The sequence below is a fragment of the Geotrypetes seraphini genome, chromosome 11 (genome assembly GCF_902459505.1).
Source record: "Geotrypetes seraphini chromosome 11, aGeoSer1.1, whole genome shotgun sequence".
NCBI lineage: Eukaryota > Metazoa > Chordata > Amphibia > Gymnophiona > Dermophiidae > Geotrypetes > Geotrypetes seraphini.
The window spans coordinates 116,892,195-116,904,993 of NC_047094.1; the positions used below are offsets into that span (position 1 = coordinate 116,892,195).

Sequence of the window (12,799 nt, forward strand, 5' to 3'; positions counted from 1 at the left end):
GCTGATAAAGGACCGCATCATTGATCACCTTGACGGACATGATCTGATGAGAACCAGCCAACATAGTTTCAGTAAAGGCAGATCTTGCCTGACAAACTTGCTGCACTTCTTCGAGGGAGTAAACAGGTGGGTAGACAAGGGCGACCCAGTCGACATTGTATATCTGGATTTTCAGAAGGTGTTCGACAAAGTTCCACATGAACGATTACTTCGGAAAATTGCATGCCATGGAATCGAAGGTGAAATACTCACGTGGATTAAAAACTGTCAGGAGCATAGGAAACAGAGAGCGGGGGTAAATGGACAATTCTCAGACTGGAAGAGTGTCACCAACGGAGTGCCGCAGGGCTCAGTGCTTGGACCTGTACTCTTCAACATCTTTACAATTGATCTGGACATTGGTATGACAAGTGAGGTGATTAAATTTGCGGACGATACAAAATTATACAGAGTAGTGAAGAGAGGGGGATTGTGAACATCTCCAACGTGACATAATCAAGCTTGAGAAATGGGCGACATGGCAAATGAGGTTCAATGAGTACCTGATTGTAAAACCGCTTAGATAACCTTGATAGGCGGTATATAAAATCCTAATAAAACTTGAATGTGGATAAGTGCAAAGTGATGCATGTCGGGAACAAAAATCTCATTCACGACTGATGGGGGATGAAAAAACTCGATCTTGTTTCCCTCCCAAATAATGTCCAGAACCAAATAATCTGATAAGATCTGTTCCCATTCCCTCCAAAAAGCCAACAGCCACCCGCCAATGTTGTGTGTAGGGGGGGGAGGAGGGTGACCAACGACCTGGCATCATTGTGGCTTTTTGTTGGCTGAACCACCAAGTGAATCCAAGGATTGCTAGTGCCTGTAATTTCCAACTCTGGCCAAATGAACTAATAACTACTCAATATACACAGCCGTCAGACTGATTTACTCACTGAAGAAGTACAACCACATCACTGCCGCCTATCAAAACACACACTGGCTACCTGTAGAAGCACAAATACTTTTAAAATTCTACTGTATGCTCTTCAAAACCCTGCATGGCAATGGACCATCCTACCTGAACACTCGCCCAACTTGGAACAAGTCTTCCAGACCAAGGAGAACTCAAGACACCCTTCACCCACCCCCCAATCAAAGGCATTCAGTGGAAAAATACACACAATGGACTACTCGTCACACAAGCAGCGAAACTAGACAGCCACATCTCCAATTTACTAATCCCAGCGCCAAACTACAAAACCTTTAGGAGGGAAATAAAAACCAGGTTATTCAAGAAATATATTAAGACATTCTTACGATAAAACCAAGAACCTCACTCCATCACCAGACTCTAAATGTTCTAACCAATAGCTTCCTTGTAATCTTCTGGATATGACCAGAATCTCATCCATTTGTAATCCGCCTAGAACCACAAGGCATTGGTGGAATAAAAGAAACTAATGTAATGTAATGTCTGCACCCCTGGAAGGACCTCTAGGAAGAGGAACCTGAGGAAAACTGGCGGGAATTCTGAGGGGTACGAAAATTGCCTCTGTCGCCTCTGGTAGGATGACGACCCCTACAGTTGGGGAGGGATTTTGAATGGTAATTCGCCACACTGACCATAAGGTTGTCCATGCCTTTGCCAAATAGCATCTGCCCCTTAAACGGTAATTTTGCCAAAAAGCATCTGCCCCTTAAAGTGCTGCTGAAAGTGGCCTTGAAAGCTGAATTGCCCGTCCACTGTCTGATCCAGAGCATTTGGCGGACAGAAATGGAATAAGCCAAAACTTTGCTCATGATAGCAATTATGTCATAGAGAGCATCACAGTCACATAGAATGCCTTAGATCAGTTCCCTCTTAGACCTCAGCGGTGCAGCCAGCATGATCATTAAACTTTATACATCTGGCATATCAGCACTAGAATCGTCATCTGTCTTTGTAATAAATATAATATCTTAAAATAATTTAAAGTAGAAAAGTATTATTAGAGTTAAGTTATACTTATCTTAGTCTACGTGGAAGGGGGTCAATTTGACATAGAACTGTGTTTTGCCTGCAATAGGCTTTATCAAGGACGTCCCCCTTTAGTTTAGCAGACACATATTCTCCGCATCAACCAGCTTTAGACCGCATCAGCTTTAGAGAGCATCAGCCATATAAATCCACTCCTTGCATAATCACGAGGGGATAGGTTTCCCCCAGTTTCGAAGGACTACTCAACAATATGTTATGACAGGTCACAAGGAAAGCAGCTGATATCATTTTGATGCACAAAGCTAGCGCATCAAACTGTTTTATAAGGACCATGTCCACCTTACAGTCTTGTGCTTCCTTTGTCATCACTCCTCCCTCATTATGGAGGTGCGGTTAGTCACTTGCTCTAAGGTGGAATCCACTTTGGGCTAAACTAAACTAAATTAAACCTTAGGTTTGTATACCACACCATCTCAGAAATTGTAGAGCTCGGCACGGTTTACAGGAGTTGGGATGGAAAGGAACTCCAATGGAGGGTTAAAGGATTAAGTGTAAAGAAGATTTAGATGGGTGTAAGATACCGGAAAGGGAGGAAGTGTTACATTTTTGAGAATAGCCAAGTTTTCAGATGTTTACGGAAAAGTTGGAGGGAGCTTGAGTTTCGGAGAGGGGAGGGGAGGTTATTCCAGAGCTCAGTGAATCTAAAGGGGAGGGATGTCCCTAGTTTTCCTGCATGGGATATACCTTTTATAGAAGGGAAGGATAGTTTTAATATTTGGGAGGATCTGGTGGAATTAGGAATTGAGGAATGTGAAAACAGTTGGCCACCTTCAGGTGACTCTCATTAGTACTGACTAAGGAGGTGATTTCTGGATGAGCTGGATTAAAAGATAGTCTGTGCAATAGTTCCACTCATAACAGAACACAGAGGAGGAAGGCTGCTGGGGTTCCAGGTTCAACGCATAGAGAGTGTCAGAAATGACATGTGAAATGGAAACCTATTTGAAAAGGAATCCCACTGAGGGAACATCTCCGTGATCAACAGCCATCACAGCCTCCTGACCTCCTGTCCCGAAAGGGACTGCAAATCATCCAAGAATGCAGCGGATCCTTGCAATAATAAAAGCACGGAAAAAGACTTCCAGTCCTCCCAATTCTGCTCTGAATGATCATCAACACTAGGAGTCAGCATGTTTTGAGGCAGAGAGATCCATTTAGGATGTGAATCCCCATGTATTGGTGCTGGCGTGCTCACAGGCAGTGCAGCGCTTCCCGGTCTTGTTAAGTAGGCTTTCCACAAGAGACTGACAATATTTGAGAATCCTTAGACTAGAGACCCCAAGGATCCCTGCAAAATCCCTGACTAGGGGGAACAATGCCTCCTCCGCGTGATTGCATTTCACCCCCTCTTTCTGTGCAGCCTCTGGACAGGATCTTTTCCCCAACAACTGAGCCTTTTGGGGTGCTAGCCTGGAGGAATTGAGAGGCTGAGCCCAAAGCTCCCACCCCTTCCTCCCAAACTCTGCAGCACTTAGAACTTGGCCACTCCTCATTCAGCAAATCTGCATTAAAAAAAGACATGCATTAGGGTTAGATTGGCCTAGGGAATCCATTACAGGTGATCCCTAGGCAAAACGAGGGATTTTGAGGAAGATAAAAGGGCACAAAAAAAAAGTCACTATAAATCCAGGATGGCTATTATAAGAAAAACTGTGCCAGCTGTGGGAGCTTATCTAAAAAAACATATGTCAAAAAAAGGGTTTTGGAAGTGGAGAAACCTAACTCTAACCCCAGAAACCCTCAAAACTGGCTTTTACAGACCCACCACCTTTCCCCCCAGTTTTCCCTATAGGGAATAATGAGTACTACTCACTGTGACTTCTAATGCCTGTTAGCTTGCAGCAGTCTGCCTACAGGGAAAGGATTTCTGCTTCAGAAAGTGCCAGGAACTAATCCATCACTGGAGATCTTCTGGCTGCTGGTCAGACAAACCCCAACCATGGACGCCCCCCCCCTCCTCCTCCAAAAAAAAAAAAAAAAAATCTATACGACATAATGGGAGAAAAATTCACAGCCAGCTCTCAGATACCATGAGGATTGTTACACAGGGGCCCCCACAGCCTACACTCAAGCCCCTGATAAATCAGCAGGCGAGCAAACTACCAGGGGAATGAACTCTGAGCTCCTGAAGGGACATAAAGCAGGCTGGCTCCACAGGTACTCAGCGTGAGACTGACTTGCAAGCAGTAGTCCTCCCATGTGGGACTGCGTCTTTTTCCCGACAGAGTAAGCTCAAGAATGGGACCTCTGAGTACTGAAGACATACAGTAAAATAGAAAACCGATGGCAAAAATAACAGAAAATAAGAAAAAGAACAGATCAGAACACACCTTCTGAGTTTGCTTGCAGAAGTTAAAACTGAAGGGGAGTTGTTGGAAGGAGAGGAGTTGGAAGATTTGATACTTTTCTGAAAAGATCGCAACTAAGGGAAAGGAACAGCTATAGTACAGAATCCTGTCTTTGCAACAGAACTACTGTTACAAACGGTACCCCCTCCAAAACGTCAGCAGTGATGAGTGGAGTACCTCAGGGCTCCGTCTTAGGGCCGATTCTATTCAATTTATTCATAGGAGATTTGACCCAAGGACTTAGAGGAAAAGTATCACTGTTTGCCGACGATGCCAAACTATGCAACATAGTTGGCAAAAGCAGTGTGCCTGACTTTATGACGCAGGACCTAAGACAGCTTGAACAGTGGTCATCAACTTGGCAGCTGGGCTTCAATGCTAAAAAATGTAAAGTAATGCACCTAGGCAAAAAAAATCCGCACAGAACTTACACACTAAATGGTGAAACCTTGTCCAGGACCACGGTGGAACGTGATTTAGGAGTGATCATTAGCGACGATATGAAGGCTGCCAATCAAGTAGAGAAGGCTTCATCCAAGGCAAGACAAATGATGGGATGTATTCGTAGGGGTTTTGTCAGCAGAAAGCCTGAAGTCATAATGCCACTGTACAGATCCATGGTGAGACCTCATCTCGAGTATTGTGTTCAATTCTGGAGACCGCACTACCGGAAAGATGTGTTGAGAATTGAGTCGGTTCAGTGAATGGCTACCAGGATGGTTTTGGGGCTCGGGGAACTCACGTATGAAGAAAGGTTGAGGAAACTGCGGATGTACTCACTGGAGGAGCGAAGAGAGAGAGGGGACATGATTGAGACCTTTAAATATATTACTGGGCGTATAGAGGTGAAAGATGATATCTTCAGTCTTACAGGGCCCTCGGTAACCAGAGGACACTCGCTGAAAATCAGGGGAGGGAAATTTCAGGGTGATGCTAGGAAGTACTTCTTCACTGAAAGGGTAGTAGATCATTGGAACGAGCTGCCTCAGCGGGTGATTGAGGCCAGCAGCGTGTTAGATTTCAAGAGAAAATGGGATATTCATGTGGGATCTCTAGAAGAGTAAGAATCAGGGAGTGGGTCATTGGTATGGGCAGACTCGATGGGCTATGGCCCTTTTCTGCCATCAATTTCTATGTTTCTATGTTTCTAATGTTCACTTTCCTTTGCTGGCCCTTGCAGCACAGAGAAATCTATAAAATCATATCCTTGTCAGGCTGCCCCCACCAACTCCCACATTCTTCTTGTACCCCAACAGGCAGTCTTCTTTTTTATTTCCTACCTGTCTATCAACCTCTGGTAGAAGCAACAGCAGCTGTTGCTGACAGTGGGATGGCAGAATACTGAAATTTCGAAGATTTAACAGTGCACGTAGATTTGTGTTCACAAGGATGGATCCTGGAGTTTCAAAATCAATCTCTTCCACTCTGCTTCGCTTCACTTGCCCTGTAAATTCAGAACAGAAAACCAAAATTGAATTTTCCTCTTTACGAATTCAGATCAAATCGGGCAACTGCACTTCATGACCCTCATCCAGATCAAAACACAGCAGATTTTCCTGTATTACATTATTTCTGTTTATACATATACTTTGAAGAAATAGCTGCTTCTACTCACTGCCAAATAACCAACTATTACTTCTGTAACATAATATTAGTCATCTTTCACTGAGCACTGGGGCATACCCGCTTACGACTGACAATTTATGACATCTATCTTTTGCTTCCCTTTAATTTAAAATCTTACCTCCTGAAGTTTTCTTTATGCTTTGCAAGTGAGGTAGAGGAGTACTGCTAAGCAAGCTGGAACTACACATTGGCAAAACATTATAGTTGATGCTTGATGTGCTGCTCATCCCATCAGCATGTATGCCTGTGAAAGCTAAAACACAAATAAAACAGAAATCTATCATATGAAGCATACAAGGCTCAATTATTACCTCCAAGAGTAACTTCAAAAGAAGAAACTACACATTGGTGAGAAGAAACCAAGTCACTTACCCATAGAGCAGGTATTCTCTATGGACAGCAGGGCTCAAGTCTTCACAGCATGGGTGATGTGATACTAATATTTTTGGGGGTTTTAAAAAAAATTCACATTTGATAGATCATCCTTAAAAATCAAAGGCTAGCATGGTGGTGTTCAATAAAGAGTCAGAAAGGGAAAGCTTGAAATTATATGTCCAGAGGAGGGCGACGAAAATGATAGGAGGCTTGCGCCAGAAGACGTATGAGGAGAGACTGGAAGCCCTGAATATGTATACCCTTGAGGAAAGGAGAGACAGGGGAGATATGATTCAGACGTTCAAATAGTTAAAGGGTATTAATGTAGAACAAAATCTTTTCCAGAGAAAGGAAAATGGTAAAACCAGAGGACATAATTTGAGGTTGAGGGGTGGTAGATTCAGGGGCAATGTTAGGAAATTCTACTTTACGGAGAGGGTGGTGGATGCCTGGAATGCGCTCCCGAGAGAGGTGGTGGAGAGTAAAACTGTGACTGAGTTCAAAGAAGCGTGGGATGAACACAGAAGATTTAGAATCAGAAAATAATATTAAATATTGAACTAGGCCAGTTACTGGGCAGACTTGTACGGTCTGTGTCTGTGTATGGCCGTTTGGTGGAGGATGGGCAGGGGAGGGCTTCAATGGCTGGGAGGGTGTAGATGGGCTGGAGTAAGTCTTAACAGAGATTTCGGCAGTTGGAACCCAAGCATAGTACCGGGTAAAGCTTTGGATTCTAGCCCAGAAATAGCTAAGAAGAAAAAAAATAAAAATAAAAAATTTAAATTGAATCAGGTTGGGCAGACTGGATGGACCATTCGGGTCTTTATCTGCCGTCATCTACTATGTTACTATGTATATAGTAAAAGGGAAAAGAAAAGAGCAGCATAGGTAATAGAGAAGTTGCACAAATAACACATCTAAAAACAAATTTCAAGTTTATTAATAATTTGATTAATCGCCTATCATGGGTTCCAGGTGATGTACATTAAAATACAGGAATATAAAAAAAACATGAACATATGAAACAAGTTACATGGACCAAGACAGACTCACAATGCACAGAAGGGAACAGGCTAGAACTACAATAAATTTAAGAAAAGTAAACAAACTGGTTAAAACAAAAGGGAGCGAGGAACCTAAGCAAACTCAAAAAGCCAGCCTTAATACACTCTTGAATTCTGAGGATGACAACTTGATGAAGGCATGGAAGAGAGTTCCATAGATAAGGGACACAATATGAAATGTTACACAGGACCAATCTCAATCTAATTATTAGTTAAGAATAGAATACAACTGCTTGGAGAGGCGAGTGGGTATATGAGGACTTGTACCATGAAAAATATCTGCTATAGGTAAGTAAATCAAAGTTGCTTACTGTAATGGGTGTTATCCAGAGACAGCAAGCAGATATTCTCACACATGGGTGACGTCACCGACGAAGCCCCAGTATGGACACTTCAAAAGTGTCTTGCAACTTAAATTTCTTAGAAAGTTAGCAATAGCCCGCACCACGCATGCACGAGTGCCTTCCTGCCCGATGTAGGTGCGCGGTCCCTCAGTTCAGATAAGCCAGCTAAGAAGCCAACCAGGGAATGTGGGTGGGTTGTGAGAATACCTGCCTGCTGTCCCTGGATAACATCCGTTACGGTAAGTAACTGTGCTTTATCCAGGACAAGCAGGCAGCATATTCTCACACATGGGTGACCTCCAAGCTAACTAGAATGAGATGATGGGAGTGTTGGCTTTTAAGAAAATAAATGTAATACTGACTGGCCAAAGTGCTTATCCCATCTGGAAAAAGATTCCAGAAAATAATGTGAGGTGAAGGTATGAACCGAGAACCAGGTGGCAGCTTTACAGAATTCCTCAATAGGAGTAGATCTAAGGAAAGCTACAGAAGCTGCCATAGCTCAAACCTTGTAGGCTATGACACGACTCTCCAGTTGCAGTCCAGCCTGAGCATAACGGAACAATATAAAGGCAGCCAGTTGGAAATCGTTCACTTGGAAATAGGATGCCTCAACGTATTAGGATCAAAAGAGACAAAGAATTGGGGAGATGTTCGATTTGGCTTTGTCCTGTCGATATAATAGGGAACCACCATGGGGTCAATTTGTATGTTGGCGCATTCGAGGAGATGTTTTTGCAGTCAACTCCATGGAAATCACATATATTATTTTGGAAACGGTTCATTGATGATGTTTTTATTGTATGGCAAGGCAGCAGCATTCAATTGAAGATGTTTTTTGAGTGGCTGAATCAATGTGATATTAACCTTAGGTTTACTTTTCAGACCCATCTGCAGCAAATCTTTTTTTTTTTTTTTTTAGATCTACTGATTATATGAAGTCCCAAAGGTTTTTCATATACTATCTTTAGAAAACCTACTGATAGAAACACTGTGCTCCACTATACAAGTCATCATCCTCTCCATCTCGGGCAAAATATCCCAGTTGGACAATTCCTTAGATTATGTAGAATCTGCTCTTCAACTGAAGAGTTTGAATTCCAAGCAGAGATTTTTGTTACGAGGGTATCCAAATTCTGTTACAAAAAGAGCATATAAATGAGCTAGATGGTCAGAAAGGACTTACCTTCTACATCCGCAACAAAGTTCTATGGCAAGTCGTGTCACTTGTGTTCTTCCATATGTGTCTGGTATTCAAACAATAAGGTGAAGTATACTAAAGTTTTGGCATATAGTACAACTCCATGGTATATTTCAGGAACCCTCCCCCCAATTTGCCTACACCAGGGGTAGGAATCTGAAAGAGATCCTATCACCCTCTTTTCTTCAAATTACATCAGATAGCATACATACCGACAGACCCTTGGGCCATTTCCCATGTGGACAGTGCGGTTTATGTAACTGTTCGTTCGCTGGCCACACATTACAACTAAATGGGCATACTATCACATCATCAGTCGACATGCTTAATGGTACAGGTTGTATATGCCATTTGGTGCCCGTGTGGGTTGGTGTATATAGGTAAAAATACACGTGTTCTTAAATTATGACTTATAGAGCACAGGTCCCATCTGAGACGCAGTGAGATTGCGGCCCCTTTGGTATTACATTGCCTAGAATTTAACCACGGTTTTGAAGACCTGAAATTTGTGGTTCTTGAGATCAGAACTCTATCCAAAAGGGGCAGAGATTTAAATGCTGCGCTTTTGAGAAAGGAAAAGTGGTGGATATTCACTTTAAATACTCTGTCTCCCGCAGGTTTGAATAGAGAATGGGATCTGTGATATAGCTTTATTAGGTTATATCATCATTATTAAGGGTCTCTAACAAGTTTGTAAAAGTCCTGGATTGGCCACCGTGAGAACGGGCTATTGGGCGTGATGGACCATTGGTCTGACCCAGTAAGGCTATTCTTATGTTCTTATGTCAATGCATTAACTGGTCAAATCATTATTTTGGTTTTGACTAAGCTTGCAACAGTCAATATGGGTTGCACACACATGCACGTGTGTTCCTTGAACTTTGAATTGTTTGGTACCGAATGTGTGATTCTGGATTGTTTCTTCACACTTGCACGTTTGGTGCATTAAAAGTTGCAACTGTGTTGAATCTGTTTTCACAGTAGGTTTCCAGATACTGTGGAAGCATTATTAAGTATGCATGAATTCTGTGTATGGCCCATGGTGAATGGATTATCAAGGTTCATGAAGTACGTAGTTGTGTCTATTTTGCAGCTCCTCCAACCAGTTCTGTTAATTGGTTTGGCCGACATCATGACACTGTGGCGTTGTGACGTTTCTCATTGGGCTGCCTCGAATGCATTTAAATGGCGTGGCACTGACGCCATGCTTTTGTATCCGCAGATTTATTGCAGCAGACAGCGCGTTGTGACATGGAATACGACGGTACAGTCCATGTTAGTCATTTGTTACTAGTAAGGTGCAGTCTGTTTAGTATTTAGCGTTTTAATTTCGGCGCACTTTGTAGCTTGACTGTAGCTGTATATCCATTATGGTTTGGTTGTATCTTGCTTGAGAGTTAGGCAATTTTTCTATGATTGGTACGCAGTTACCCATTATGTTTTTTCAACTAGGACTGGATGTTCTCACAATGTATGTTGACTCCGGAACTTGCGGTGTGTGTTATTTATTAAGGGCTTCTAACTAGGGTAAGTTTTGTTTTGCAAGGTCGAGTGTATGAGAATGTTGAGTGGTATTGTGAATAGGTGATTTTTTGTTGATATTTGTTTATCGATTGTTTGCAGTTCAGCAACATGGTATATAGCCCCCCGAAGAAGGATTTTGCATAGCTGAAACGTTCTGGACAAAACAGATCTTTGGGTATTTTTGGAGATACCTACCAACGCTGGCTCTGGCAAGTGGCCATCTAGATAAGTGTTGCTGCTTCTTTTACTGATTATATTGATTACATTTTGTCTACAGATACATTTTTCTAATATGTGCTCCAGTATTTTGAGGATTAAAAACAATAAAATATTAAATTTATACTTTTTAACCCTAGTTATAGTTAAATAAAACAGCAAGGGAGATTTAAGGGTAGGGTGGAGGATTGACGCAAATGATTATATGGCACTGATAAGGACTTGAAATAACATATACAGGTGTTATAAGAGGTTCTATGTACTGAGCTTAAAGCCTATTTATGATACTTCATCCTCCTAGTTTATTCATTACTTGGGAAAGTTGGTATGGGAAGTTGGATTACTATGTGACCAGCTTACATAATATATTAGCTATATCTGATAACAAGACATTCAGAGTTTGTGATACAGTAGGTGCGAAAAAAGTGGTTTGATTAATTTATTAGTTGTTCCCCAAAAAAGCCCTCTTTGTTTGATGACATAATAGGCCAAAGCACGCTTACAGTCCAGAGTTTGAAGTGCCGTTTCTCCTGCATGAGAATGAGTTTAGGGGAAAAAAAACTGGAAGAACAATTTACTGATCGAGATGAAACTCAGTAACAACTTTCAGCAGAAACTTGGGATGTGTGCGCAGAACCACTTTGTCATGGTAAAAAACTGTGAACGGTGGATCTGCCACTAACTCTTGCAGCTCACTGACTCTCCTAGCTGAAGTGACAGATATGAGAAAAACAACTTTCCAGGTGAGAAACTTGAGACGAGCTGTGGCCATTGGTATATGAGTATAGATTTCCTTGCAATCCAGAGAGCATAGCCAGTTATTTTGAGCCAAGAGGGGATAAAGAATGGCTAGAGAGAGTATGTGGAATTTTTCCTTGACCAGAAATTTGTTTAGGTCTCCGAGATCCAGAAATGGATGAAGTCCTCCTGTCTTTTTTTGGAACTAAGAAGTAGCAGGAATAAAATCCCCGAGTTTGCTGTAGGAGAGGAACATTCTCGATAGCATTGAGGAGAAGCAGGGATTGAACCTTCTGAAGAAGGAGAGAGGACTGCGAAGGATTGGAAGCAGATTCTCTTGGCGGATGATCTGGAGGGAGGGTGTGGAAGTGAAGAATATAGCCCTGGCGAATTATGTTTAACACCCAGAGATCGGAGGTGATAAGCTCCCAACAATTGATGTAATATTGAAGTTGTGGGAGAGGTTGCAGTAGTGCTCTGTAGGCTATGCTCTGTAGGAACAAGTCAAAAAGGCTGAGCAGGTTTTAGCTGAGCAGCCGGTTAGGGCTTAGCCTGACGTGGTTGTTGCTTTTGCCTCTTTGGTGGAGGTCGAGCAGGAGCAGAAGCCTTGGCAGAAAACCTGCGTTGGTATGAAGGAGTAGGTTTAAATTGTCAATAGGCAGGTGATTTCTTTTGAGGTTTGACCAAAGTGTTCCATCTGGTCTCATGAGCCAAAAGCTTCGGCGTAGCTGTGTCAGTGGAGTCTCTGAAAAGTTTGTCACCTAGACATGAAGCATTAGCAAGACGGTCCTGGTGGTTAATGTCGAGGTCAGACACTCGGAGCCAGGCAGATGTCTCATGACCACTGACATGGCAGCCGCTCTAGAAGTGAGCTCAAACGTGTCATAAGCTGAACGTACCATGTACTTCCACAACTGCAAGATGGTGGAGACAAAATGTTGGAAACCCCTGGTCCTGCGGGCAGGAATGTATTTCTTGTATGCTGAAAACTGCTTAACCAGGTGTTTCAAGTAATAGGAAAAATAAAAATTGTAATTTCCTGCTCTGTTGGCAAGCATTGAGTTTTGGTACAGACTTTTGCCAAATTTATCCATGGCATGGCCTTCTCTGCCAGGAGGGATGGAAGCATAGACACTAGTTGCAGATGATTTCTTGAGAGTGGACTCTACAACAAGGGATTCATGGGGCAATTGCTGTTTGTCAAGCCCCGGAAGAGCCACCACCTTATAAAGAGACTCAAGTTTTTTAGGTGCGACCGTTATAGAAAGAGGAGTCTCAAAATTCTAATAAAAAGTTTCCTGTAAGATGCCATGTAATGGTAATTTTAACATCTCTTT

General features: G+C 42.4%; 1 protein-coding gene across 2 annotated transcripts in view; it reads right to left on the reverse strand.

Moving 5' to 3' along the window:
• Window positions 1-12,799, reverse strand: part of ASXL1 (ASXL transcriptional regulator 1) — a 227,894-nt gene that overhangs the window by 97,193 nt on the left and 117,902 nt on the right. For both annotated transcript variants that reach the window (XM_033962878.1, XM_033962877.1), the window contains exons 7-8: window positions 6,119-6,253; window positions 5,655-5,818 (exon numbers count right to left, since the gene is read on the reverse strand). In XM_033962878.1, the coding sequence (XP_033818769.1) occupies window positions 5,655-5,818; window positions 6,119-6,253 (299 nt within the window). The remainder of the gene's footprint in view (window positions 1-5,654; window positions 5,819-6,118; window positions 6,254-12,799) is intronic.